The 25889-nt window shown below is 55.9% G+C and overlaps 2 protein-coding genes and 1 long non-coding RNA gene across 4 annotated transcripts; 2 read left to right on the top strand and 1 right to left on the bottom strand.

Annotated features, from left to right (window-relative positions):
- Nucleotides 1–337: 337 nt before the first annotated feature.
- On the top strand, nt 338–2634 carry LOC116796538. Of its 2 annotated transcripts, XR_004360409.1 has the most exons (3): nt 338–473; nt 1835–1889; nt 2261–2634. It is a non-coding gene; the product is annotated as an uncharacterized LOC116796538 (long non-coding RNA). The 2 variants fall into 2 exon arrangements; XR_004360410.1 differs by lacking the exon at nt 1835–1889.
- A 2440-nt stretch (nt 2635–5074) lies between these two features.
- Nucleotides 5075–19292, bottom strand: LOC116796879 (apoptosis-inducing factor 3-like). The gene is given in 25 exon segments (XM_032707863.1): nt 5075–5215; nt 5340–5444; nt 5895–5970; nt 6411–6509; nt 6649–6766; nt 6842–6918; nt 7374–7437; nt 7782–7853; nt 8253–8368; nt 8919–9049; nt 9261–9352; nt 9883–9969; nt 10387–10499; nt 10633–10714; nt 10797–10841; nt 11264–11373; nt 11457–11566; nt 11666–11755; nt 12351–12448; nt 12450–12558; nt 13220–13311; nt 14783–14872; nt 14874–14952; nt 15415–15469; nt 19217–19292. Coding segments are annotated over 25 exon segments (2229 nt in total). The 3' UTR covers nt 5075–5172.
- TLCD2 (TLC domain containing 2) lies at nt 19285–23464 on the top strand. The gene is made up of 4 exons (XM_032707760.1): nt 19285–19532; nt 19880–19962; nt 20489–20571; nt 22058–23464. Exons 1-4 carry the CDS (start codon nt 19345–19347, stop codon nt 22433–22435), a joined length of 732 nt encoding a protein of 243 aa, XP_032563651.1. The 5' UTR covers nt 19285–19344; the 3' UTR covers nt 22436–23464.
- Nucleotides 23465–25889: the final 2425 nt, after the last annotated feature.

Genomic DNA, 25889 nt, shown 5'->3' with positions numbered 1-25889 from the left:
CCGTCCCCGCCACCCCTTCCCCCCTCTTGAAAATGCCAACTCACAGCACGCGGGGCATGCCGGGAGCGCCGCGCCGCACTACAACTCCCGGCATGCCCCGCGGCGGCCCGCCCGTTTCCAAGGTAACCGCCGGCCGGCGAGGCGGGAGCCAGACTCTTCCCCTGCGCGGTGGGCGGGGCGGAGGGATGGCTTCCGCTCCTCATTGGCCGGGCGTCGGGTAGCGCCGGGCCTCCATTGGCGGGAGCGAGCGTCGATCGCGGCGCGGGGGCGGGCGCGGCGCGCGGCGGCGGTGCCGGCCGGCGATTGGCCCGGGGGCGGGGCCGAGGGCCGAGGGGCGGGGCCGGGGGCGGCTGCGTCATGACTCTGCCAGCTGATCCGGGACGGAGCCGGCGCGGCGGGGGAGGCGGCGGCACCGGCACTGGGAACAGGGACCCGCCACGGCCCGGGCGGCACCGGTGGGACCGGACCCGCAGGTGGGTCCGCCGGCACCGCGCTGGGGCGCGCGGTAAGAGCGGCCGAGCCCCCCGCCGGTGCGCCGGGGATCGAGGGGCTGCGCCCCACCGGGAACGGGAAGGGACGGGAAGGGAAGGTGACCTTCCCCCTGGAGCAGGGCGGCGGTGGGGGCCCGGCGCGGCGCGTCCCGTCCCTCCCTTGGCCTCGCGGCACCGCCCGGGCCGGGTGGCCTCGCCCCCGGTGGTGTCGGGGCGCGGTACGGGGGGGGTTTGGGGCCGGGGCCGGTGCGCGGCCCCCGCGCCGAGGGGTGTCCCGCTGGGGCGGGTGGAGCCGCGGCCGGGGCTTCCCGCGACGGGCGGTGGCCGCCCCGGGGGTGACCTTCACTCCGGGACCGGGCTGGGCAGACTTTGACCTGAGGCCGCTCCCGCCGCGGGCACGGGCCGGAGCATCCCGGGCGGCGGAGGGGCGGGAGGGGCGGCGGAGAGTCCCGGGGGGAGCGGAGGGAGCGGCTTGGCCGTGGAGTGGCGGCGGCGGGGAGCGGTCTCGGTTAGAGGGGGATCGGAGGTGTTGGTTTTACCGGGAGGAGAGGATCTGGTGGAGGGGGGTGACCCGGTTATACCGGGAGGGGGGCACCGGCTGCGGGCACAGCGGGTTTTATTAGCGGGGCGAGCTCCCAGCGGGGCCCCTCCCAGAGCCGATGGGGTCTGTTGGTGCCGAGGAGGGGTGGGTGGGAGCCGTGTTACCGTCAGCCCCCCCCTTCATCAGCCCCCGGTGCCGGCGGGGCCGGTGGCTCAGCGGCGGGTGCTGATTCACGGGCCGGCGGGGGTGGAGCAGGGCCGGGACCAGCTCACTGGAATCCGGACCAGATGTACCCGGCACGCCAGGAATGCTCGGCATCCCCGCCGGGCCCCGCCGCCGCCGCTGCGCCCCGGCCACCGGCCCCGCACCGGGAGCCTCCCCGCAGCCCCGAACCGGGGTCCGGCCGCACCCGCCGCACGCTGAGGCCCGGGGCCAGTCGGGGTCCCCCGTACCTTTGGGGTGACGCCGGCGGGAGGATGTTGTGCTGGCCCCCAGGGAGTTTCCCGGTGTTGTCTGTTCCCCCACCGAGTCCGTCTGTCCACCCTGCCAGGCCCAGTTGCCTGGGGGTTTTCCCAAAACTCAACTCCCAGTAGCCAAAACGATGGGTTGGTGTGGAAAGGGGACTTTTCCCGGGCTGAAGGGGAAGCAGCGGGGTCTCACACGAACCCTGGGGGTTGGCGTCCTTGCCCTCCAACAAAATGACTCGGGGTGGGAGGGAGGGGGGAAAAAAAAGCTGCACTCCCCAGAATTCCCCCACCGGTGGCTTGGCAGCAGCTGCCTGACAAAGTGTCTTCCCCGTCAGGAGGCTCCTGGCCCCTGGCCAGGTGGGACCCTGCCAGCGCCGATGGATGCCCGAGGTGAGCCGACAGGGAATGCCATAACCCCTACCTGCAGTGGCCTCCCTGCCCTGCCTGGAGCAGGCTTTCTTATCTCTTATTTTTCCAGCAAAAACGGCCTTGGGTTTCCCATTGCTTGTGGTTTAGCACCGGCTGCAGGTGCTGGAGCTCACGCACCACCTGCTTTGGGAGAGGGAAGGGTTGAGGTCGGAGCTGCCTCTGGATTCCATGCGATGGGGGGGATTTCAGCCCCAAGGAGCTTCCTTGGGGGGAAGACAAGGTGGTAGATCAGGACCTGGTGTTGGAGTGGGGGAGAGGAGCAGCCCTGGCTGCTGTGGGTGATGGCTCGGCGTGGTTTGATCCTGGCTCTGATCCATGTATTTCCTTTCCAGGTGCTTCCATGCCCCCCCTGCTCCTGGCTAACCAGCACCAGTTCTTCAGTGGCAAGCTTTATGTCCTTCTCCAGTAGCTAAAGCTGCCAGTTGAAGAACTGTTGAATGTAGCCACTCTCTTCTTGTCACTGGGACCTTGGATGCCAGCCAGACCCGTGCCCTGAGCGACCAGGATCAGCCAGTCTGAAGTGTCCTGTGGATTTGAGGGCTGAGGATGAGTCCAGCCGGGATGAAGAAGTCTCCCCACAGCCTCCAGACAGAGCCTTGGCTGGGGGATTGCCAGGCAGCCCTGTCAGCGGGGTCTCGCTGCAGTGGGGTGTCACTGAGCTGAGAGGAGACCAAAAGAGGCATTAAACTTTCTGTTTTGCTCAACAGTTCAGTTTTAGGAAGTTTGTTGCCCATGGGGTGCCCAGACTTGCCTGGTGGGTAGATGGTGGGGGTTGTAGACCCTTTGGGATGCTGGGGGGGCCACAGCACCAGAGCTCCATCCCTGATGCCCCGTTGGGGTCTGCAGGTGGAGGGTTGGTTGTTCAGGTCCCCTGGGTTTGCCCCAAGCCAGAGGTGAGCCAAGGCTGGGCGTAATCCACAGGTCTGACCTGCTGTTGAGCTCGGGAGCTGGATTAATCCTGCAACATGCCAGGCAGTGGGATGGAGCCTGGGGAGAGGGCTGGCTCCACACCCACGCTGCCCTGGTGCGGGTCGGGGCCGGGTGCGGTGGGGCTGGGCCACTGGGAGAGGGTGACTCAGGTCCGAGTCACGCGCGGCTCTGGAGCCTCCGGACGTCTGTTCCCGGAACCACTGTCTGTCCTGCGAGGCTGGGCAGCCCTGACTGTGGCTGGCCCTGGGGCAGCACCAGGATTCCAGGTATTTTGGAGCGAGCAGCACTGAGAGGGGCCCAGGTGAATCTTGTGAGGCTCCTCCATGGTCCAAGCTCTGCCTCGTTGGTGGACTGAAGCAGAAAACTGCTCTGAAAGGAACCTGGAAGCTGCTCTCCAGGGATGGCGACCCCTCCCTGCCTTGCACTGAGTGAGAGAGAAGCTCTGTGTGGCCACAGCAAGGGCTCCAGGGAGCCTCTGCACTCCAGGAGGTGCCTTTCCCACGGGTCTGCCAGGACCACCACCCCCCAGGCTGCCTTGGTGGCTGGGAATTAGGGGAGTGTCCAGGCACTGCTGCTCGGGGCCTACCAGGAAGAGCACAGCTCATCCCAGCTCTGAGGGCGGGCAGGGAGGAACGGCCTGTGCTGAAATGTCTGCACAATCTCAACTAACTCTGCCTGCCTGGGCTCCAGCTGCCCAAGGCAGGGCTGTTCCCAATTTTGGCACCCAGCAAAGCACAGAAAGCAGCCTGGTGTCCATTAAGTGGTAGAAGTGGAGCAAATCTGTTGTCCTGGGGTCTTTCCTTCTTACACAAAGCTGCTCTTCTTGGCTTGCGCTTCCTGATGGCTACGGGAAGCTGAATTTCTTTGGGGTGGTTGTCACCCAGAGAGAGTGGGGCTGCTGAACCCCCCTGGGATTAGTTCCTCCAGCTTGAGGCAGAGCCTGTCTCTTCCACCGTGGCTGCCCTGCTGCAAGTCCATACAACACAACTGGCACCTGCTCAGTGGCCAACACCTCTTGGAGTGCACTGAGGGGGCAGAAAGTCGTGGGTAGGTGTGTGTGTGTGCGGGGTGCCCAAGGGCAGGGAGGAGCAGCTTCCTGGGCTTACTCTCCTTCCCATGCAGCACAGCTTGATAGGAATGGGAGCTGGTGCTCTGGCCGCCAGCACCTCTGCCCTTGTGTGCCTCGGGATACAGGGAATGCATAAATTTGTTGTGAAGGAATAACCTGTGCTGCTGAAACCCCATGGTGAGATGTGGCTATTTCAGGGCAGAGAGTTGCCCTGAGCAGAAGCACCGAGCCCACGGGGTCAGGAAATGCAAAACATCATATTTCAGGTCAAATTCATATGCGAGAAGGTGCCAGAGGGCAAGTTTGTGTATTTAACACAAAACCAGTTCTGCAGTATCTCACCTGCTGAGCAGAGGGCTCAGGCTCTGGCTACCCTGCAGCTCATGTAAAACCAGAGGGGTTTTAGGCTGACAGTAAGTGTCCCTGTGGGAACTTGCCCAGCTCCTGGGACTTACCCTTCCTCTTGCAAAGCCCCATGTGACTGCTGAGTAAGTGCAGGGTTTCCTGTAGAAAGCACAGCCTCGCTCGCTGTTGCCTTGCAAAAAACTCGATGACTCTTTCCTCCAGCATCTGTCCACCTCCCCGAAGCATCCAGCACGCAGGGACGTGGCAGGAGAGGGGATGCTGACTGGAGCTGGGATTTCTCTGCCGGAGGCTGGCTGCTGTCGGGGGGTGGGAAGCGTTCGCTGCGGCAGCTAATGCAATATTCAAGACGGCAGTGACAGTGCCAGCAGGTGCTGCTGGCTCAGAGGTCGGGTGGCATTTCTGTCCTTAGGGGCAGGGTATTCCGTGCGAGTTCCTGCGCACAGACCACCCTGTTCCCAGCCGGGAGAGCAGCTTGCTCGCTCACAGCTCCCCTTGCTGGGGAAATGTGCTTTTGCAAAGGAGAAGGTCAGCGTGACCGGTGCGCTGGATGAAAGCTCCCTGCCAACAGGGAAGGAACAGGAGGAGCTGGTTTTATCTGTGGCAGGTGGATTTGTGGATGTGTGGTGGCTGCTGCCTGCACAGACTCCCAGCCAAGCCTCAGGCCACAGGCAACCTCCTCTTTTCCAGCCCAGCAGATCACTAGAAGAAGAAGGAAAGCTCTGCTGTACTTTGCCCCAGTGCACAAGCAAGGAGCGAGTCTGCAAACACAAAATGCAGGTGCTGATTTCGGCTTTGCTGATGGTTTTATTTCTCTAGGACAGGAGGATGTGGAGCTGTTAACCCTTGGGTATGTGCCCCTCACAGGGGCAGGTACCAAGCTCAGGTTTGTGCCAGCGAGGATATGTTGCCGATGTCACAGGCCCTGCAAACAAGAGGAAGGTCGGGGATTTGCCGAAACTCATCCGGGCTTCGTGTCTCTCAGTGGGCTCTGCCAGCCTGGGGAACAGCACAGAGCCACCCACCAGCTTGGCCAGGCTGTCACTTACTCTGCTTCTTCTTTGGAAATTAGTTTCCCCAAGTATAAAACTTCTGCAATGAGAGACACCATGGGGTCGCAGTTCAGGCTGGCAGCTGCTGTCACATGGCCATCCCTGAGAGGGAAAGAGGAAGAATGTGGATCTCCTCAGTGTACAGAGCTCAGCACAGCAGCGTCCTTGTGGCACCCTGACTGGAGACCAGCTGTATTTCAGAGGGTTCAGGGCAGAGTGGCTGGTGCTGCAGGATGCACAGGGACTTGTGGCAGATCGCCTGGCACTGCTGGGAGCTGGGCACCGAGCCTGGGAGCAGCAGGGCAGAGGGAGAGGAGACGTGTCCCAGGCTCCCTGCCCAGCTGGTGTCTTCATTGAAGCTCATCCTCTTCTCCTTCCCTGCCCCTGCTTTGGTTTTCTCTGGAACCATCTCACTGCTGGTTCAGCGCCCAGCAGCCACAGGAGGTGATGTGGAGCTTCTGCGGAATCTCTGCAGGCTGTAAGGGAGAGAACCTTGCCCTGTTCCCGCAGCAGTGCTGTGTCAGGGCATGGACTGGCCATGGATTCACTCACTTGAGGTAAAAGATCAGGAACTTCTGTTGCTCCAAGCTGCCCTTCACAACAGTGTCCGTGTATCCCTTTCCACAGCCTGTGAGAGAGAATGTCACAGCCTGCTCAGGGAGCCCTGGCACAGCAGCTGCCACCCATCCCACCTCAGAGCCATCACAGGTAGGGACAGAGGGCATGGTGACTGGCTGGGGCAGAACTGGGGAGCAGGCATGAAGGCCCTGGGCAAGCAGAACTGATGCAGAGCTGCACAATTGCATCATGACCCTGAGCCTTTCCTTGGCTCGGAGAGGGAGATCCTTCCTCCTTTGTGACCTCTAAGCCACTTGAGATCAGCAAAGAACAAGAGCTCTGGGTAACATTCAGGCCCAAAGCTTGAACTCACCGTGGCAGCCAGTCCAAAACTTGAGCTGCTTCAGGTGAACTCTGCAACCACCGCGTTTACAAGCCCAGACCCAGCTGGTGGGTGAGCAACGGGCAGGGAAGAAGTTCTGCTGTTCCCATCTCTCTGCCCCCTCCTACCTGCATAGCGGATGCTTTTCCCAAGCAACGTGGTCCAGAAGAAGGGAACGGTGTGCAACTCCTTCTCTTTCTTCAGCATGTTTAAGGCAGCAACGTGACCTGTGACGAGCCAACAGAGGAAATATTTTTCTCGAAGGTGCTCAAAGAAGTGTTCTCTGCCTCTTGTTATCCTGCCCTGTCCCTTCTGCCCCATTCCCTCCTCCAGGGGAGCTGGAAAGTGAGATGGCTGAGCTCTCACCGTGGGCCTCAGCCACTTGTTGGTGATGGATGCTGGACCGGTCCCCGTTGAGAAGTGCTACTGGAAAGGACACCACGTCCCCCGCAGCGAAGACATTTGGGATGTTGGTTTGCATGTGCTAAGAAAGAGCAGTTAGTGCAAGGATGAGAATGAAGGGATGGGGTTGGACCTGGAATACTCGGCTGGCACTCACCAGATCCACCAGGATGGCACCTTTGTCATCTCTGGCAATGGAGGTGCCCTTCAGAAACGCTGAGCTGGGGGTCGACCCTGCAGGGAGAGGAGCAGGGACAAAAGGCAGGGAGGAAATTTGGTCTCACAGCAAACATGTGCCTGTGCTGCCTGCTCAGAGCTGAGCACTTGCTCTGTTCTGCACTTGGAGCATGAGCTGTGCTTGGGCTGGTGCTGAGCTAATCCAGGGGCAATAAAACCAGGGCCCAGGACACGGCATGCTCCAGTAACACAGCAGTGACCTATGGAGCTCAGCACATGAGCCAAAGGCACTCTGAGAGTGTAATTGGCTCCCTTCCTCCAAGGCCAAGTGCTTGTTCATGAACTGCTGACTTTCTGCAGGTGTTTGGGGCCGGGAGGAAGGGCTGGATGATAACAGAATGGGAAAGAGACTGCAGGGAATGGTGTCCTGGGAACGAACTGTGGTGTTCTGGGCTTGCTGACTGTTCTCCCCATTCCCAAAGAGCCTCACTCTCCCAACTGGGGTCTCTTACCTATTCCCACCACTACCACATCTGCAGGTAATTTCTCTCCGTTGGCAAGAACAGCCTCTGTGACCTAGGAGAGAAGGAAGAATCATTAATAAAGGGTTAAAAACACTGTCCTAATTCCAGCAGCCTCCCTGCTGCTTCATTCTTTGCTGTCTTTTTTCTTCCCCAGGTTCGGATCACCTTGTCCAACTAATGTGCATTGCTGGGAATGTAAAAGAAAATCACACTGCTGTCCCTGAGAGAGGAACACTTACTGGTGCCCTTTGAGCCCAGAGCTGTACTCAGTGAAAAGAAAGGGAGGGTCTAGACATGGGAGAGGACAGCCGAGATGTAGACACTGGGCTATACCTCAGTTTGGGATTTTTTTTCCCCTAAAATTAGCAGTTCAGGGATCACAGATGCATGACTGACCTTTCCATACTTTCCTTTCAGCTCACAGAGTTCTGATTTCATGTGGAACTTCACCCCTTTATTTTGCAGCATCTGAAAAGGACTGGTTTCAGTATTCACTAGGAAATTCCAGGCTGTACTGCTATAAAAACAGCTCTGCCCAGCCAAAACCCAGGCAGACAGCACAGCTGCTGCTCCAGGCTGCAGAGAGGTTCCATTTGTGTCCCTGGCTGGTGCAGGGACCCTGGAACCCTGGCTTTTCTCTGCAGTCTCAGTCAGGACTGGTGTGTGAGGTGGGTTTGGGATGAAGCAGGGCCGGGGAGTGTGATGTGTGCGTGGGGAGGTTGGGACCAGCCATGTGTGAGGCTGGTGCTGGGCACACAGAGTTATGACTCAGCACAGGGGCGAGGTTTCCTGGGCTGTTGTGGATCACTGGGCTGCCTGGATAATGTGTGTTCTCCCTCCCAGAATTTAGTGCCAGGTTTTCCTAACCTTCATGGCGACGCCTCCAACCTGAGGACCCAGAGCGTGCTGGAAAGGGAACTCCTCTCTTTCCACCACTGAGATGGTACCAGCCTTGTCTGAGAGGAAGGCAGCCACCTCCATTCCTGCAAGGGAAAGGCATGCCCAAGGTAAGCCTGCTGCAAGCATCAACCTGTATCCTCCTGCTTGGAAATCTTTTCCCCTTCCAGGAGAGCAAATCTGACGTGTTGCCAGTGCTTAACTGCTTTGCTATGCATTTCTGGGCTGAGGTATTTAGCTCCCCACTGTCTTTGTTCTTGTGCACTACAGACCTGGATATTAGGAAATGCAAAGAGCAGCTCCCGGTTTTGAACAAAATAGCTCCCTTTCTGTGCCTTGCCTCCTCGCTTTCCCAATGCTTCTGTGGAATCCAACTCCTCTGAAGGACAGTGACCTTTTATAAGGCACATTTCCCTCTGTCCTTGTGCAGGAATTGTTTATAGCTCTCAAAGTTTCTGGCTATCAGAGGAAAGAATGAGTGGGTGCTGTGTAATGTACACCCCCAGCAGCTACAGGGCTCCAGGGAGGATCCCAGCTGGGTAGAAAATGAACATCCCTTCCCTGAGGGCCTGTGATTAATCTGCACAGGCAACAGAAGTGCTCACTGATAGCTTGATACCCACTCCAGCCTGGTACCTACGAATGAAGCTCCTACGATCACCAGATTCTTCCCAGTTGCCAGCTCCAAGATCTTGCTGGAGTCTTCCGGGGTTTGGAGAACGCACACGTTCTGCAGGTCTGCACCTGGGACTTTGGGGAAGCTGGAGCTGAAAGAGAGAAAATCCAGATCAATCCCATAATCAGAAATTAAACAGAAAGAACGAGGAGGGAGCACAAGCCCATGGCTGTGTCATCCCATTCTGTCCTTTCATCTCATTTCCTACCACCTCCCTCACACAACTCCAATTCCATGTCCCAATGTTGACCCATCCTGTCCTGCCTCTAATTCTGTGCGTGGCAAATGCTTTGTGCACTCACTGACTGCCTGTTGCAATGAGCAGCTGATGGTATTTCTGAGAGGAACCATCCATGAAGTGGGCCTGCTGCTTCTGGAAATCCACCGACACTGCCTGCAGGAGAGAGGGGTCAGAGATCGGGCAGGCACCTCTGACCCACTGGTGTCCTGCCTGTCTTGCCTGTGGCTGTGAGCCTTGTTTCTGGACACTCATGTGAGATGAGGGATGCTGGAGTCCTCTCTCCCACTTCCTAAAGGTCCATCCATGGGCTGCACAGACCAGTGTTACACCCAAGGTACAGACACCATCCATAGCACTGGCCTGGGAATGCTGTCCCAGAAGATAATACATGTATTTAGGAGAGTTCTAATTTATAGAATCATAGAATGGTTTGAGTTGGAAAGGACCTCAAAGACCATCTCATTCTACCCTCTTGCTGGGGGTAGGGACACTTTCCACTAGACCAGGTTGCTCCAAGCTCTGTCCAACCTGGCCTTGGACACTTCCAGGGATACAGGGGCAGCCACAGCTTCTCTGGGAAATCTGTGCTAGGGTCTCACCACCCTTATAGTAAGGAATTTCTTCCCCTCACCATGGCAGGAACAGGATCAACCATTGAAGACTAAGCTCAGCTTCTCTGGTACCTCTTTCTCTGTCCAGAACTCTATGCCCTGAGCATCAAGGAATTCAGGTTTCCTCAGGTAGATGTCCTCAGCTTTCAAGTCCATTTCCTGAAAACACAACAGAAATGTGAAACAAACCACTTCTTACAAACAGCAATTTTCCTTTAGTGTTTACTGGTAAACCAGTTTGCATGAGAGGTAAATTTCCCATTAGTCAATCACAGTTCCCCACACTGCCCCATCCCCAGCCTCTTGTTCTCCCTCAGAAAAACCATCAACTCAAACTCTATTGGGAAGAACTCAGTAAAAGGAGAGAAAACCATCAACTTGTGGTGGACTCTGATCAAAGACTTCCTGGGAGGGAGAAATGAGATGTTTTCTGGAATTTTTACCCCTGTTCCCTGTGAGTACCTCAGCACTCCTGCTTTGCCAGCACAGCTCACTCAATTGCTCAGCCTGGCCCTCAGCATGGGCCATGTCCCACGTGGTGCCCAGGCACAGTCCTTGCCCTTGTCATGCACAAACCTTGCTCAGTTTGGACTTGTCGTATGGAACATGTTTCTCTTTAGTGGCCATGATGATCCTGCCAGTAAAACCCTCCTGGCGAAGCGTCTCTGCACACACCAGGGCAGCCACACCTAGAGGAGATGCTCATCTCAGCCCTCTTACACACCACTGTGGAGTAAGAGGAGCAGGTAAGCCCTCCCTGGAGAAGAGAGTGGCAGCTCAGAGTGTGTGTGGAGAGGGCACAGCACAGACCCCTTCACTGACCTCCCCCCAGCAGCAGCATCGTGTTCTGGTTGACAAGGCACCGCCTGCTTCTGGCCTTCACCCTCAGGCTGTTTTCAAGGTCCTAGAAAAAAAATGAGAAAAGCTGAAGTCATGCCCAGCCCAAGGTGCTGCTCGTGCTCAGTGGCAGCAGGTAAGGTCAGTACCTTCTTTTTTGCTGTAACAAACACCTTTCCATCTTCCACTGTTACCTGAAGGGGGCAAGGAGAGGGTATTTAAGTGCTGCATCCATGGGGTTGTGGTAGGAGCTCACCTAACTCTGATCTTGGATGTCAAATGATGCTGAGGAGCTCATGAGCTTTCCTCCTCATTCCAAGAGCACACGGGAAGAGGTGTAAATCATTTTTATTTCCCACAAGAGCTGTGCTGGCTGTGAGGGACACCAGGATATATGGCATCACCTTTGATTCAAAGGAGCTCTAGGGCAGGGAGTTACACGATCCCAAGAAATCATCCCATGTGTTGTAGCTCTGTATGACCTGGGCCACGGAGGGGTGGCCAGGGCAGGGGGCTTTCAGTTGGTGTCAGGAATACAGAGCTTGTGAGAGAGAATGAATGTGAGAGGTGCAGAGGACGTGGCCCAAGATGGGAGGAGAAACAGCCGAGAGGTCACCTTAAAGCGGGAGATACAGTCCAGAGAAGGGTATTCCTCGATGTCTCCAGTTCTGATGTTAAAGCAGGCGCCGTGCCAGGGGCAGCGCAGCCTCTCCCCTCTCAAGACCCCTGCAACAGAAACCCCCCACAGCTGGGCAGTGAGAACCAACCTCCTCAACGTGGCTTCTCCCCCTGCCCCGAGCTGGGGTTACCTTTGCTGAGCGGGGCACCGTAGTGGGGACATTTGCTGCCCAGGGCACTGAACTCCTTCCTGTTCCTCACCAGCAGCACTGGGTAACCAGCCACCATCACCTCCAGGAGCCTGTGGGAGAGGTGGGGAGGTGGGCACACAATCACCTGGCTCCCCACCACCACCACCAGGTACTCACTCTCCATCCCCAACGTCGTCCTCCCTGCAGACCTCGGCAGTGATGGTGTTGGTGTCGTCGCTGTCCATGCCGGTGGCTGCTGGGAGCTGGTCAACACCAGGCACTTAAGGGGTCCCAAATTCCTGATACAGCACGAAAAAACCCTCAACTGGTGGAAAACACCCATTTCACCCCCTTTTTTTACTTTGTGTCCAAACCTGAAGTCCATTCCTCTGTCCTTTCCTCCTCTGACTTAACCCACTTTTTGTTTTCAGCCCTGTGTCCCATTAAACTGCAGCACGGGGTTAGTCAGGAGATATGATTAATGACTGTTGTAAATAAATGCAATTATTTAGGGGGAGGTGCTGCTGCCTTATCCCCTGTCTCCCCCAAATTGGGTCTAAAGAGCCACTTCAGCATCTTGAAAACCTCTCTAAAATTTTTGCAGAGATGTTATTCATGCTAATTGCCATGAAACCACTAATCCCTGCCCAAAATACCTCTTGGGCTAGAAAAGTGAGAAAACCCTCAGTCCTTAATGCTCTTCCTGCCTTAGCAATCAGTTGAGAGGCTGATTAGGAATCTCCCTCTCTGTTTTGGAAGAAAAAAAGCAAGAAATGGAGCAGAGTGGGGGCCATTTGAGGCAGGTTTTAGTACAGGGTGGTGACTTGCTCCTGCAAATCCCTGCTGCAACACTGCCCCGCTCCCAGGGCCCTTGGGAGAAGCATTGGTGGGTACTCACCTGGTCCTGCTGTGGGGGTTCTCTCACCTGTCCCCCGGCTCAGAAAGCCACCACTGCTGCTGTCTGAGACTTTCTCCTCTGAGGTGACACCCTGGTGTCTCACCACAAGCGTTCTGCCCGCTGCCAGCCCACGGCTGGTGATGCTCTCCCCATGTTGCACAACGTCCCCATCTGTCAGGAGACGCATCTCTTAGAAGCGGCCTCCTGCCAGGGAGTTTTATCTGATTTCTGCAACTGGTCTGTGCCTAATTAAGTGCATTTTGCTTGGGTTTAGAGTTGCAAAAGAACTGAGGACACATAAGAATTATGGTGCAGGTGTGGTGTAAAGACAGGGTGCGTCATGGGCAGCATGAACAGAAACTCGAGTGGATGCGGTGACATCCCACTGCAACTTTCCACTGCCCCTTCTCCCGATGGAAAGCACTCTAGCTCAACCAAATGTATTTTTGCAGCACTTCAGAATGATATTACTACTTTTTACATACTCCAATAACATTTAAAATTCTTTAATTCGATCTTTCAGTAAGATTTTTCTCCGCTGATTTTAAGGCACATGAAGTGTTCAGCACCTTTGCATGTGCCTTACAGCCCAGCTCTGCTCCTGGTTCAGTCACCAGTGTCCAGGCACACGATCCCATTGTTGCATGGAGCATGAAGGATGGCACGGAGCAGGGTGTTGCTTTCTGTACTATTTTTTATAACAGAGTGGGAGTTGCAAAAAACCAGGAGTAACGCCTACGCTGTTTGTGTCTACTCTCGTTCTTATCTCTATTTCACAGTCAATATGTTTCACAACTTTAAAATATGCCTTAAATATTAAAGGGGGGGAAAGTTACCAACAGTGTGCTTCCAGCATCTCCCTTGCAGAACCAGAGGTTTGCAGGGATCAGATTTCTGCACGTGGCACGTTCCCAAATCCAGCAGTGGGGAGGATAAAAATCCTTTGGTGGGCGTGGCCTGGAGAAGACGGCAGGCACAGGTATGCTGGGTAAGTGCAAGCTGGCTCGTTTGGGAAGCAGCTCACTTTTTCGGACCCACCAAGCTGTGACCACCCTTCCTTCAGATCCAGGTGCTGGGACGCTGCCGGGTGTGGATGATCCCGGCCCACGGGGGATGCACGCCCACGATGGGCACAGGTGTGAGGTATTTTCTCACAGCACCAATGAGCAGCTTCTGGGCTCTGCCCTCCTGGCCAGGAGCCTGAATGTGAAGCAATTTTGGCTGCCAAACGTCCGTATTTAATCTCTCTGTAATTATTCCCCCAGAAGCGCGTTCCCACGTGGAGAAGCAGCAGCCCCGGTGGAGGCATTCTCTGACTCAGCAGAAATCGCTGGAGAAACATCTGCTCAGGGATGAAAGCTGCAGTGCACAGGCAAAGGGGCAGGTACAGAGGTGTGCAGCTTTGGGAGGCTTTGGGATGAGCCAGGTGGAGCTTGATCCTATAGGATGGCATTGGTATTACAGGGCTGATTTGGCTGCTGGGTGCCCATGGATGCTGCTGGATGCTGCTGGATGTGGCTGGATGCAGCTGAGCACCCGGGGAAGGGCTTTTGTAAAATGCAAAGGGATAAAGGCAAAACAAAAAGCCCATCTCTGATGGAGGCAAAGATGATGGGAAAGGATAGAAAGTGGAAAAGGGCATTGGATGTCAGAGGGCAGGTTTGGGTTGGCTGCAGGGATGATGGGTTAGTGTGTGTGAGAGCCAGCACTCAGGAACACACACAATCCCCTCGAGGGATTCAGGCAGCGGGATGGGATTGGAGGCAGATTTTCAGGAAGATGCTCTGTAAGCATGTTTTGGTCCTCTGTTAGGTAACCCAGAGGTAATTACTCAGAGTGGTTTAGACCTCTGCTTGTAACACAGATCAGGATTAAACATAGGAAGGAAGAGAGCAAAAGGAAGTGGTGCCATCAACTGCAAACAGAGCCCAGGTGGGCATCGAATGTCTCCGACCAGACCTGCCACCCACATCAGTGCTGACTCACATGGGCTGCTGAGCTGACTTGGTGTTTTATTAGATATCTTCATTTTTGCTCTCCAGTGTTGCCAGCGCTCCAGAAATTCAAGTTCAGAGGCGAAGATTTAAGGGGTGTAACTCTCCTCCCTTCAAGCCCCCTGCTACCTCCTCCCTGCTAACACCAGCTGGTGTAACACATTTTTTCCACGCTGTAAAGCAGTTGTGGCTCTGTGGATGTGTCCCTGTACCAGCTTTGCCTGTCCCCAGCTCAGGGCCCTTCCCTGCCCTGGCAGACCTGCCAGTTTTAATGAGCAGTACCCACAGAGTCAAATCATATGAAAACTGTGCAGTCGCAGGAAGAGGAAGCGAGGTGAAACCTGCAGCAGAGCTAAAATGATTAATGGGGCACTGCTCTCAGAACAGCTTGGTTTGTGATATTAATAACGAGAGAATTCAGGAGGGAACCTAACCTGTTCCAAGCTGCAGAGCCAGCAGCAGCAGGAGATGCAGTTAGGAAGCTCCTGTGCTTATATTTGTAACACAGAAGGAACTGAGTGGGCTCAGCAAGGTATAATGCTGCATAAAGTGGGTATAGGGGCTGGGACATGCTTCCACCTTGGAGGACTCATTCCAAACCCATCTGAAATGCAAAAAAACCCATGTAATCATGTATACATCATGATGTAACCATAAAGCACATATATATTCATCAAACATTACTTAAGCTTGAGACTGGTGAACAGGTAAAAGATGTTTATCCCACAAGGGAAAAAGACAAGGGAAAAGAAATATTTAGTGGGAATTCATTTGCTTATAGGGTAAACATGTGGTGTTTCACATTCTCTTCCTAAACATTCATGTCTAGCAACGGTGAGAGATAGGATACAGGCCTGGCAGACACCTGGCCCCACCACAAGGAAAGAAGGAACCTGAAATCTTACTAATAGCAGAAGACAAACAGTTCAGAAAGTAGATGAATCTGGGGCATGCCATCTACTGAAGGCAGAGGAGGACTGTAAGGATCTGCCTATCCTGCTGTGCTTGAAGGAGTTTTGGCAGTCAATGCGTCTGCCAATGGAATTTTTTTCATCCCATGGCATACCTGTGCAACTGGAGTGAGGAGAGAGCACATCCTTCGTGCCACTGGGTCGTGACAGCTGGTGCAGCCCAAGCCCTTGAGAAACAGTTGAACCTGCAGCATCCTCAGGGATGTGCTGCTGACACAGGTTTCTTCTTCAGGTCCCTCGTGTCCTGAGAAAAAAAAGAGTTCCAGTCCTGGGAAAAAGGAAGAAGGCCAAACACAGGAGCATCCAGAGCAACCTGCCATGGGGTTGTTTATCACGTGGGTGGTTTGGGGGCCATTCCTACATGCCAGGCTGCAGAAGGCAGCTGCTGTGCCCAGTCTGCAGGTGGTATCTGGCACCAGAGCACCCCAGCCCTGCAGAGCTCCCAGGAGACACTGTATTATTCAAGGAATGCTCTTGGGAAGGATGACCAGCCTGAGCAGCAGAACACCTGCAGGGCTGGCCAAAACACTGTGAAAAGGAAGGGAAGAGCCTTCCCTCGAGAGTTTGAGCTCACAGACTTGAGCAGGGTGAACAGATGGGCTGTGGTGCAAGGCCAGGTGGTTTCTTCTGCCAGACAAGTTCAAGTCCTGAGGTCAGTGGTAAAGTGATGCACACCCTGGCATTTCTTGCATTAAATCCTGGAGCTGCTCACCACACTCACAGAGACTGAAACCCCTTTCTCCTGTGTCTATGGCAAGTATATCCCCGGTTCCACCTGGAGAATATCCAGCTTCCACATCAGGAGGGTGCTGCTGGCTGGAAAGAGTGGATGCTCAAGTTTGCATTGATTTCAGCTCTCTTCACAGCTGCCTCTGCAATGCCTGGGCATGCTTTGCCATGCAGAACATGCATTTTGCACAGTAGATCCTTTCATAAGTGTGGAGTTACAGACTTCCTGAGAGAAGATGTGGATATATCAAGAAAAGCATTCCTATATCATCTGACTTCCTATGGCCTAGCAGACAGAGTGGTTACACGATTTAGAGAGGGATGGAGACAACAGCTAATTAAAGTTTGGAAGCCAAGCTGTTTGATTTGTTTTGAGCTCTTGGACTCCTCAAATTATTTCAGGTGTGAGCCAGGTCTGGCATTAGATGAGCAGATGGGCTTTATGACTCCCTGGATGCAGAGAGGCAGATTAAGAGAATGAGGCTTTCCAAAAACAGGAGCATAACTTTTGCCTTGTCAGAAGCTCCCACATCTGCTGGCTGTGGAGAACCCTGGATGATGTTTGGGAGCAGAGTGGGCTCCTCCTTGTGTAAAGGGTGGTGGAGCTGCAAAAGCACACTCCAACACTCATCCAAGAGTAGTGGGGAGCATCTGGGGGGGACACAGTTTGTGTGGAAGAATTCATACGGTGGGTTATCACTAAACTGATGGCTTTTTATTGTGGAAAATGGGTCCTCCCTCTCGAATGTGCTGCAGAGAAACACCAGTCTGGGAGAGGGAGACAAAAACCACTGTTTGGTTATTGAAAAAATTGCTGTACCCCTCGATTTACACCCTGGATGCTGCTGGAAGGCCCCGCTATGGGATCAGCTGCGGTCCCCACGGCATTATGGGACGGACCTGGGCACGTCCTTGCTGGTGTCTGTAAGGAGTCCCCTGCCCTGCTGGGAACAGGCTGCAGCAGCGACCCGTCACCAGGCTGAGCTGCCTCCCTGCAGAAAATAAGGTCGTTTGGGGACGCTTGGAAAACTTCTCGAAATCTGGGTGAAAAAGGCAATATCTCCAAATAAGGTGTGAATGAAGAATCCCATCGGAGCTGGCTCCCAGTTCTCCAGCGGGCGTGCAGGGACCTCTTGTGGCAGCTCGAGTACCCGCTCTTCTGTGCGGATTCCTTTGGGACAAGCCTGGACGACAAGCCTGTGGCATGTGGCTGAATATTTGGCCTGATTTGGTGTCAAGGGACTTGTTTGTAACTGGGCTTGGAAGTCTCCAGTTCCAAAACCGCCCCCGGTTAATGCCATTGCTGCAGAGGAAGGAAGACAAGGAGAAAAGGCTGGAAACAGGGCTTGTAAGAAACCACAGCTCAATGGGAAGTCCTGGTAAAATTAAGTAAAATCTGGGCTAAAATGATCCAAAAAGTACTTTGCATGTAGCTGTTGCCAGTGCTCCAGCAGTGGGATCAAAGTCCCTGAACCAGAGGCTCAATTAATCACGGTTTAAATTCCTTCCATGCCGAAGTGGTAGGTAAAAGCTCTCCAGTCTCCAGAAACATTTTAACTATTCCTGTTCCCCATCCGAGCCAAATGTTCATCTTTAGAACTACAACACTGCAAACGGAGGAGCCTCTGGGGCAAACGGGGCCGGGCTTTCAGGTGCTCCACGGTCTGGGATTTTCCCTGAAGGCAGGTGAAGGGCAGAGCTGTCTCCACAGAAAAGGGCAGTCAAGAATTTTGAGGCTAAAGTACTGCAGATGACTTCTCATTCGGAAATCAGCTCTCTGCAATTTTATACTCAATTAATTGTGAAATGATTTTTCTCCTCAGTGCCCTGAGCAGCCCAGCATGTCTCCAAGGCATGTCTCTCTTTCCTCAGCATATCTTATGCTAAACAGAAATGTCTTTGCATTTGGTCTTCTCAGTAACAGATTAGCCTACGTGATCCTTCAGGTCCTCATACACGAGATTATTTATAATCCCCCGAGCACTCAGGGCTGCAGATTACTCCAGGCAGTGTCTCCCTGCCATGTAACTGTTATGAAATTACATTGTCTTGCTCGGCTTTTAAGCAAATTTCTGCAGCATGAACAGATGCTTTTTTATCAGTTGAGATTGTCATAGAATCGTTTAGGCTGGAAAAGAACCTCACCCCTCTCCTGCTCTGATTTAATTACTCCCCTCCTCAGCGCAATTACTCGCAGATGTTTTAGTGTCCGTCCCCCCAGAGCCAGGACAGCGACTGAAAGCTCAGGCACCACACGTTTGTGTTTCAGCAAAGAGGAAGTAGAAGATTTCATCCAAAATTAATACCTCAGAGGAGAGGCAGAGTTTGACATTAATCGGTGTGTACACGGTGACTCATCCTGCCGGCGGAATGGAAGCGAGGGCTGTGCAGCAGCTTCTGGTGGAGACATCAAAAAGCAACAGGGGAGCGATCAAATTACGGGAAGCTGGAAAAGCAGCGTAGTTGTAGGGAAGAACTAAAACTGTGGCTACGGGATCGTGAATTCCCACAATCCCCAGACGGCAGAGGTGGGGTATCCCAGGCGTTGGGGAGCTCCTCTCGCGACGAGACACGGGACATGGGGGATGGAGGATAACAGGGCTGTGGGCAGAGCATTTTTTTGGCAGGGCAATCAGATATTTTTCCTTGCTTGGTGTGCGATGAGCCCCGGTAGTGTGGTTTGTGGGGATCCTGACGCAGGGTGAGAGGTTTGGAAAGCTCCAGCCCAAGGAAACGATGACGGGCATCACCTGCCGGGGATGCTTTGGGGTGAAGGACGCGGCCGCAGCACCTCATGGGTGAGACGTCTGGCCAGCCGGTGTCACCGAGGTGGAGGAGGAACCTCAGGGCAACGAGGAAAGTGTGCCCGGCTCCCGCACAGCGACAGGACACGTGTGCCCCGCTCCGTGCTACGCTCCCAGCTGGCTTTTGGGCTGGCGCCGCTTCTGCCGTGCGATGCCGGGGAAGGCTGACACACCCCCGGGGGCTTAATTCCTGTCTCCCCCCTCCCCTTGTCCCACGCCCCGAGGGGAAGCGCTGCCGCTGCGTGTCCGCATCTCTGCTCGGGGGGATGCGGGAACTGCCAGCGCCGGCAGCGGGGCGGCCCCCGCAGCCCCCCGGCCCTTCCCCTCGGGGGTGATGCGCATCCCGGCCGGGGCAGGGCGGTACCGGCGGGGCGGTGCCCGTGCCCGGGGCGGTGCCGGTGCCCGGGGCGGGTCCCGGGGCTGGGCGAAGCAGAGCCCATCGGGCAGCGCGGCCGGTCCCATGGGAGCCCGGGGGTGCCAGCGGGCCGGTGGATGTCCATGGCTTTCAGCCCGGGGCTGCTGGTGGTGGCCGGCTCCTTCGCCGCTTTCCGCCTGCTGAACCGGGGGCTGGAGCGGCTGGTGCCGCCGCCGCCCTCGGCCCGGCGCAACCGCTGGAAGTGGCGCAACATCTGGACATCGCTGGCGCACAGCGTGCTCAGCGGCGGCGGGGCGCTGGCCGGGTGAGCGGCACCTGGGGCCGGGGTGGGCACCGCGGGGGACCGGGGCACTACAGGGCAATGGGGACGTCGAGGGACCCCGACGGGAACCTGCGGCCGTGGGGGCACCGAGGGAGGTTGAGCCCACCGGGGAGAAATGGGGGGACCATGAGGAGTGTGGGGACCTGGAGACTGGGAGGCAACGAGAGATGGAGGAAGGTCCGAGCGACAGGGAGGCACCAAGGAGACTCCAGGGAAAGCAGGAGGAGAGAGGTGGCTATGGGTGGACCAGCGGGACCAGCAGAACAAGGTGGGCACCGAGGGCACTGGGGAACCAGAGCCACTGCCCATCACTGACAACTTCTCCACAGGTTCTACCTCCACCCCGAGCTGTCCAAGGACCTGGTGGGCACACACCCGCCCGGGGCGCACAGCCTGGTCGCCGTGTCTGTAGGTGAGGTGGGGGGAGTGGGATTCCCCCTTTTCTGGCCCCCGGGGGAGGTCTCCCTGGGCTCGTCGGTGCCTGACACCAGCCCCTCAAGCCACGTCGCAGGCAGTGATGCCTCAGGCACCTCAGACAATCGCCCTATTCTTGCAAAGGACAGTGGCTCCTTTCTGTCCCAGGGCACCCGCAGCCAGGAGGTACAGGGCACCAGGCTGCCCACCACTGCCCTCGGGGGACAGCCAGGGTTTGGGGCATCCCAAAAGTGCCCATATGGTATTGGTGGAGTTAGTTAGTGCCTCTTCCTAGAGGCACATCCTACAAAGTGATTGCAAGAGGGACCCAAACCACACTGATTTCCTTCTCCTGCTGTGTGTAATTGTGCTCTGTGTGTGACTCACCACTCACACAGCTGTGGCCATCACTTCCCCAGAGGGGCTGCCCAGCCCGGTCAGGTGCAGAGCCCACTGTGGCGTGGGGGTCCCTTGGCACAGCCCTTCCTGGCCCCCTTCTTTGCTCATGGCTTCTCTGATCCCAGGTTATTTCCTTGAAGACTTTGTGGACATGTTGTGCAATCAGAAACTTCACCAATCCTGGGAGCTGCTCTTCCATCACTCTGTGGTGAGTTCACCAGCACATGTACCACCGGGGAGGCTGGGGCTGGGGGACATGAGTGGGGCTCCTGCTGTTGTTAGCATGGGTATTTGCTGCCTGTTACAAAAATCTGACAGATTTTTCTGCCTGGGGAAGGGAGCCCAGACTGCAGGACACACATACTCTCTGAGGATCTGCAGAAAGACACCCAAGGATTGGATAGGAGAAGAACATGTGTACACAGCATAGGGTGAAGAGGGCTGGGCTGGGGGGGCTGATCCATAACAGTGACGTGGTCAGGCTGTGACCCAGGTGTCCACACTGGCAGCACAGTTCCTGTTGGTTCTCGGCCACTTGAGCATCTGCCAGGAAGAGCTGCACAGCCCCTCCTTCCACCTCACACTCCCCGAGGTGCTTTCCCATCATCTGGGGCTGGGGTGGCTGGAGCAGCTGTGGTGCAGGACCCCCACACCAGTGCCTTCTGGCTGCACTCAGCATGGCTTTCTCTTTGATCACCTCCGATGTCCAGACGCTGGAGTGTTTTTCCAACCTAAACAATTCTATGATTCTAAGACTGTGGGTGCTGCAGGACAGGGGGGTGGCACAGCCTGGAGCTGAGCAGCAGACTCACTGCGGGGTATGGGGAGGCAGAGGGGTGTGCAAGGCCTGGGGTGGGGGACAGGGACAGCACTGAGACCTACCTGGGATGAGACAGGGGAGGCAGTGGTCAGACCTGCTCTCCCACAGAGCCCAGTGAACCGAAAGTTCATCTCCACAATAGAGTTAATTCGAGCCAAGACAGTGACTTAGCGGGGAGCAGATAATCTCATTACAGAGCCCGTACAGAGAACAGCATTAATGGCATAAACCAAAGAAAGGACTGAGTGTGCTGGAGCGTGGGCAGGCAGAGCCTGTATCCCTGCCTGGCAGGGAGGGTGCGGGGCAGGAATCGCCCGCTCTGCCCCCAAGAGCCCTGTCCTCTGCTGCAGCACCCAGCAACCCCAGGGTGCTTCAGGCCACCCTCAGGGCATCCCACGAGGCTCTGTGATACACCAAAGCCTCTTAATCCCTGCAGCATGCCCAGGAGAATCCCAGAGCCAGCTCCAACTGTAGCCCTGGGCTACACGGCTCCCTTCCTGCCCATTCACTGTGTGTGGAAAAACCTGCTGGGCCACACCCGACTGCACTCCCTAGGCCACAAAACCAGGGTTAGGTCAGGCTGCTTTGTCTCCTCTGCCAACCTGGAGCTTACAGAATTGTTTTCCTTCTCCTCCCGCTGGAACAAAAGAAAACCACTCAGGTTTCATGCAAGGGTCAAAAGGTTTTACTTTATGCCTGAGGCTGCAGCACTGGCCGGAGGCTTTGATGCTGCAGAGATGTGTGGGGTGATGACCAGCGGCCTGGCACTGCTGTGATAATCCTTTCCACCTCTGCTCCGTGCTGTGCCCCAGCCTAGAAGGTTCCAGCTGTCAGCAGCTGAGAACAACCAGCCTCTCTTCCTCCTCCTTTCCAGGTGATTGTTTGCTTTGGAATTGCTGTGCTGCTCCATCAGTACGTCGGCTTTGCCCTCGTGGCTTTGCTGGTGGAGATCAACTCCATCTTCCTCCACCTGCGGCAGATCCTTCTCATGGCCAACCTGGTGCACACCACCTGCTACCGCCTCAACAGCATCGTCAACCTGGGCACCTACGTGGTGTTTCGCATCGCCACGCTGGCCTGGATGACCCACTGGCTCTTCCTCAATCGACAGAACGTGCCCCCGGCGACGTACGCGGTGGGCACGGTGGGCATGGCAATCATGACACCCATGAACGTCATCCTCTTCTACCGCCTGCTGCGGAGTGACTTCCTCAAATCCAGCCGGGACGTGCAGCGGGAGAAGGAACAATAGCCCCCCCCCCCCTTCCCTGCGGGGTCAGGGGGATGAGCTGCTCTGAACCCACAGCAAAGCCCAGCGGAGGGTGAGCGTGGCTGTTTCAATACCTTGAGTGGAGGGTCTGCACTAACAGAGCATCCAGGCTTTTCTTGTGGCTGAAGGTCCTGGGCCCTGCACGGCAGAGAAGGTGCTCATGGAACAGGCACTGTGGCTCTGCTCCCCAAAGACCTTTGGATGACGTGGTTGAACAAGCGGGAGCTGCTCAGAGAAGCCTCGACAGCTCTCACAGCTCCCCAGGGCACCACTGAGATGAGAAGGGAGCAGTGGAGCACTGTTCCCTCACTGCTCCTCTGGACATCCAGACACCACAGTGTGTTTCTAACCCCGTCAGTGCTGCAGCCCCCAGCGTCCCATCAGTCACAGGACACTGCATCCTTTGTGGTACTTCCCATGGGAACACTACCAGGAAATAAGGCCTTCGAGGCCAGTAAAAGCCAAATCCTGCACTGATGGACCCTCCCCGAGGAGATTGTCCCAGGTGGGTGATGGAGGGAGAGGCTGAGACCTGGCTGGGTGGGCTGCTGCCCACGGTGGTGTCCAGGTCAGGGGGAAAACATTGGGCAGTGGGTGCTACAGCACCACCCTTTCATGAAAACTGGAACATTTTTCATGTTTTGTCTCACATAGTTGAAGTGCCCTTAAACAAGCTTGGGAGAGTGCAAGTCGCTGGAAGGATGATGTTATGTGATGGTCACTTCCCACAGATGTGGAGTTTTCAGGCATAGGCACCTTTAGGATTTAGACATCTGTTAGGAATGACAAGTTGTGCTGCAGAGCCCAGTGTAACACTTACCCACCAGCAAAGGCTCCTACTAACACCAGCTTTTAATAAATGGCTGTAAATGAAATGGCTTGAGGGGAAAGGACTTAGAGGAAAAAAGGACTCAGCATCGCAGCCCACTCCAGGGGTGTCACTGCTCAGCACAGTCCTTATCCCATGTCTCCCTGCCATGGAGGGAAAATACACTCTACACTGGCACACTCAACCTCTCTTGGTTTTTTTCCCTCCCCTCTCCTTTCTATGGAGGAAGATGAAGGTTTCTGCTGTTCCTGCTGATGTTCTCCTGCCCTCCTAGGCAAGGGAAGGCTGCGCTTTCCTTGGAGCTGGCAATTGGGAGGCTGGATGGTGGCAGGATGGGAGCCAGCCCCGCTGTGGCCCTGCCTTTAGCCCTCCTGCACCGAGTCACCTGTGGGGTCAGGGTGGTGCTGGCTCTGAGCCAGGGCAGGCTCTGGGCTGAGCACCCAGCCCATGGCTTCGCTGCTTCCATTCCCACTGCAGGATGCTGGCTTGGAGCAAAGCTTCCTGCCTTCTCACAGAATCATTTAGGTTGGAAAAGACTCCAAAACCATCGAGTCCAACCTATGACCAAACACCAGCACATCAACTAGACCATGGCACCAAGTGCCACATCCAGTCTGTCCTTAAATGCCTGCAGGGATGGTGACTCCACCACCTCCCTGGGCAGCCCATTCCAATGTATAATCACCCTTTATGTGAAGAATTTCTTCCTAATGTCCAACTTAAATCTCCTGTGACACAGCTTGAGGCTATGTCTTCTTGTCCTATTGCTGGTTCCCTGGGAGCAAAGTCTGACCCCCACCTGGCTCCACCCTCCTGTCAGGGAGTTGTAGAGAGCAAGAAGGTCCCACCAGTCCCCCTTTTTTCCAGGCTGAGCTCCCCCAGCTCCCTCAGCTACTTCTTACAGGATTTGTGCTCCAGACCCTTCCTCAGTTACATTGCCCTTCTCTGGATATGCTCCAGCGCCTCAATGTCCTTCCTGAATCGAGGGACCAGAGCAGGACACAGCACAGCGTAACTATTTCCATTTCATTTCCTCTGCCTGTCCCTGGAGGCTCCCTAGGACAAGGAATCAGAATTTTTAAATGTATTTTACTCCACATTTCCCTTTCACCACAAATTCTCACACACTGAACCGTTCCCTAGCAGCCCAGCACTGTGTATATAACGAGATCATCCCACTTGGAGTTACGTGTACCACTTTGGAGAAATCCACTGTGTGAGTCGCGTTTCCTGTGTGGCAAATAAGCTTTAACACAAATTCCCTCATTTGGCTTGAAAAGCCTGGGGACAAGCTGGCACAAGGAACTGCTCAAGAGAGGGTTTTGAGGAGGGAGACACATTCCTGCTGGGCAGGGAAAGACGAGTGATCCATGGACAGTGGGAGACAATGCACAGCCAAAGCCGCTTACGTTTCTATTTGTGGAGAGCACAGGGAAAGCTTCCAGGTGCTGCAGACACCTACTCCACGTTTGGGTTTGTCACCTCAAGTGGTGTTTAGGTGCAGTGTGCTGCTCACAGCTCCCAGCTAGAGCGGAATTGTCATCCAGGCATTTGGTTTGACCTGTTTATGCCCAGTTTTCCCGGAGCTGCTCTGCTGATCTGTGCCCTCGTAACAGCCTCTGCTCAGAACGCTGCCTCTGCCCTCCAGCCTCTGCCCACACCAGGGAAGTTTCTCAAGGCCTGGATTGTGTTGCCACATTCCTGCTGTCACGTGGATGTTGTGAACCCCAGGCATGTGGAGTTGGGGGTCAGGGGAGCCTGTTTTTGGAGCCTGTAATCCACCGTGATTTTCCCGCAGGGCTGCGGTGGAACAAGCAGCAGCTTTGCATGTCACTGAGGCCGGACATGGGAATACCCTGTGCTTGTCCATCCTGATGAAAAGTGCCACAGCCTTAGCTTGAAGGGTTTTGGGAAGGACCTACCCCTCCATTGCCCCCATTCAGGGGATCATGGGGCTGGAGGGAGCATCTCCATCCGGGAATTAGTTGTCAGGGAGCAACACCCCAGCCTGCCACCCACTCATGGCCCCTTCAGCCACATCCCACGGGCCGATATCCCCCCAAAACAGCCCCCTGTCCCCACGGGGACCCCCAGGGGACCCTCCACCCTGGTGGGGTGTGAGTGCTCAGCTGCTGTGTGACCCGTGACAACACATTAAACCCACTTTTGTGCCTACAGTGAGCTGGGCCTCGTGTTCTCACAGACGAGGGGCAAGCTCTGGGGGCTGGGGACACCCATGCCCCTGGTGGGGGCAAGAAGGGGGCACCAAGGTGGGGGGTGGCTACTTGCTGGGGCATTAGGGGCCATAGTATGGCCATGAGGGCAGTGCTGGGAAGGAGGAGGCATCACTCCCTGGGGTGCCGCATCCTCCTGCCCGCCGGGGGTCGCGGGGTGGGGTTGAACCCCTGGGGGGGACGAGGGGGCTGGGTGAGGCGGGCTCTACCCCCATTGCGGGGATGTTACAGGCCCCGTGGGGGATGTCCCTCGGAGGAATGTCCCGGGATGTCCCCCCTGCCATAAACCCCTCCCGAGTGGGGTCCAGTCCCCCCCCATCCCGGTGCGCCGCACAGCGCCCCCTACCGCCGGGGCGGGGTGTGACGAGTCAGG

Source organism: Chiroxiphia lanceolata, chromosome 20, assembly GCF_009829145.1.
Source record: "Chiroxiphia lanceolata isolate bChiLan1 chromosome 20, bChiLan1.pri, whole genome shotgun sequence".
Classification (NCBI taxonomy): Eukaryota; Metazoa; Chordata; class Aves; order Passeriformes; family Pipridae; genus Chiroxiphia; species Chiroxiphia lanceolata.
Note: the sequence above shows the minus strand (reverse complement) of the source record. Positions and strands in the feature narration are given on the sequence as shown.

Excerpts from the sequence above, each read along its gene's own strand:
- TLCD2 (XM_032707760.1), top strand. The coding sequence starts at position 19,345 with ATGTCCATGGCTTTCAGCCCGGGGCTGCTGGTGGTGGCCGGCTCCTTC. Across the intron at positions 19,533-19,879 it reads GGCGGCGGGGCGCTGGCCGG|GTTCTACCTCCACCCCGAGC; the intron begins GTGAGCGGCACC and ends ACTTCTCCACAG. Across the intron at positions 20,572-22,057 it reads TGCTCTTCCATCACTCTGTG|GTGATTGTTTGCTTTGGAAT; the intron begins GTGAGTTCACCA and ends CCTCCTTTCCAG.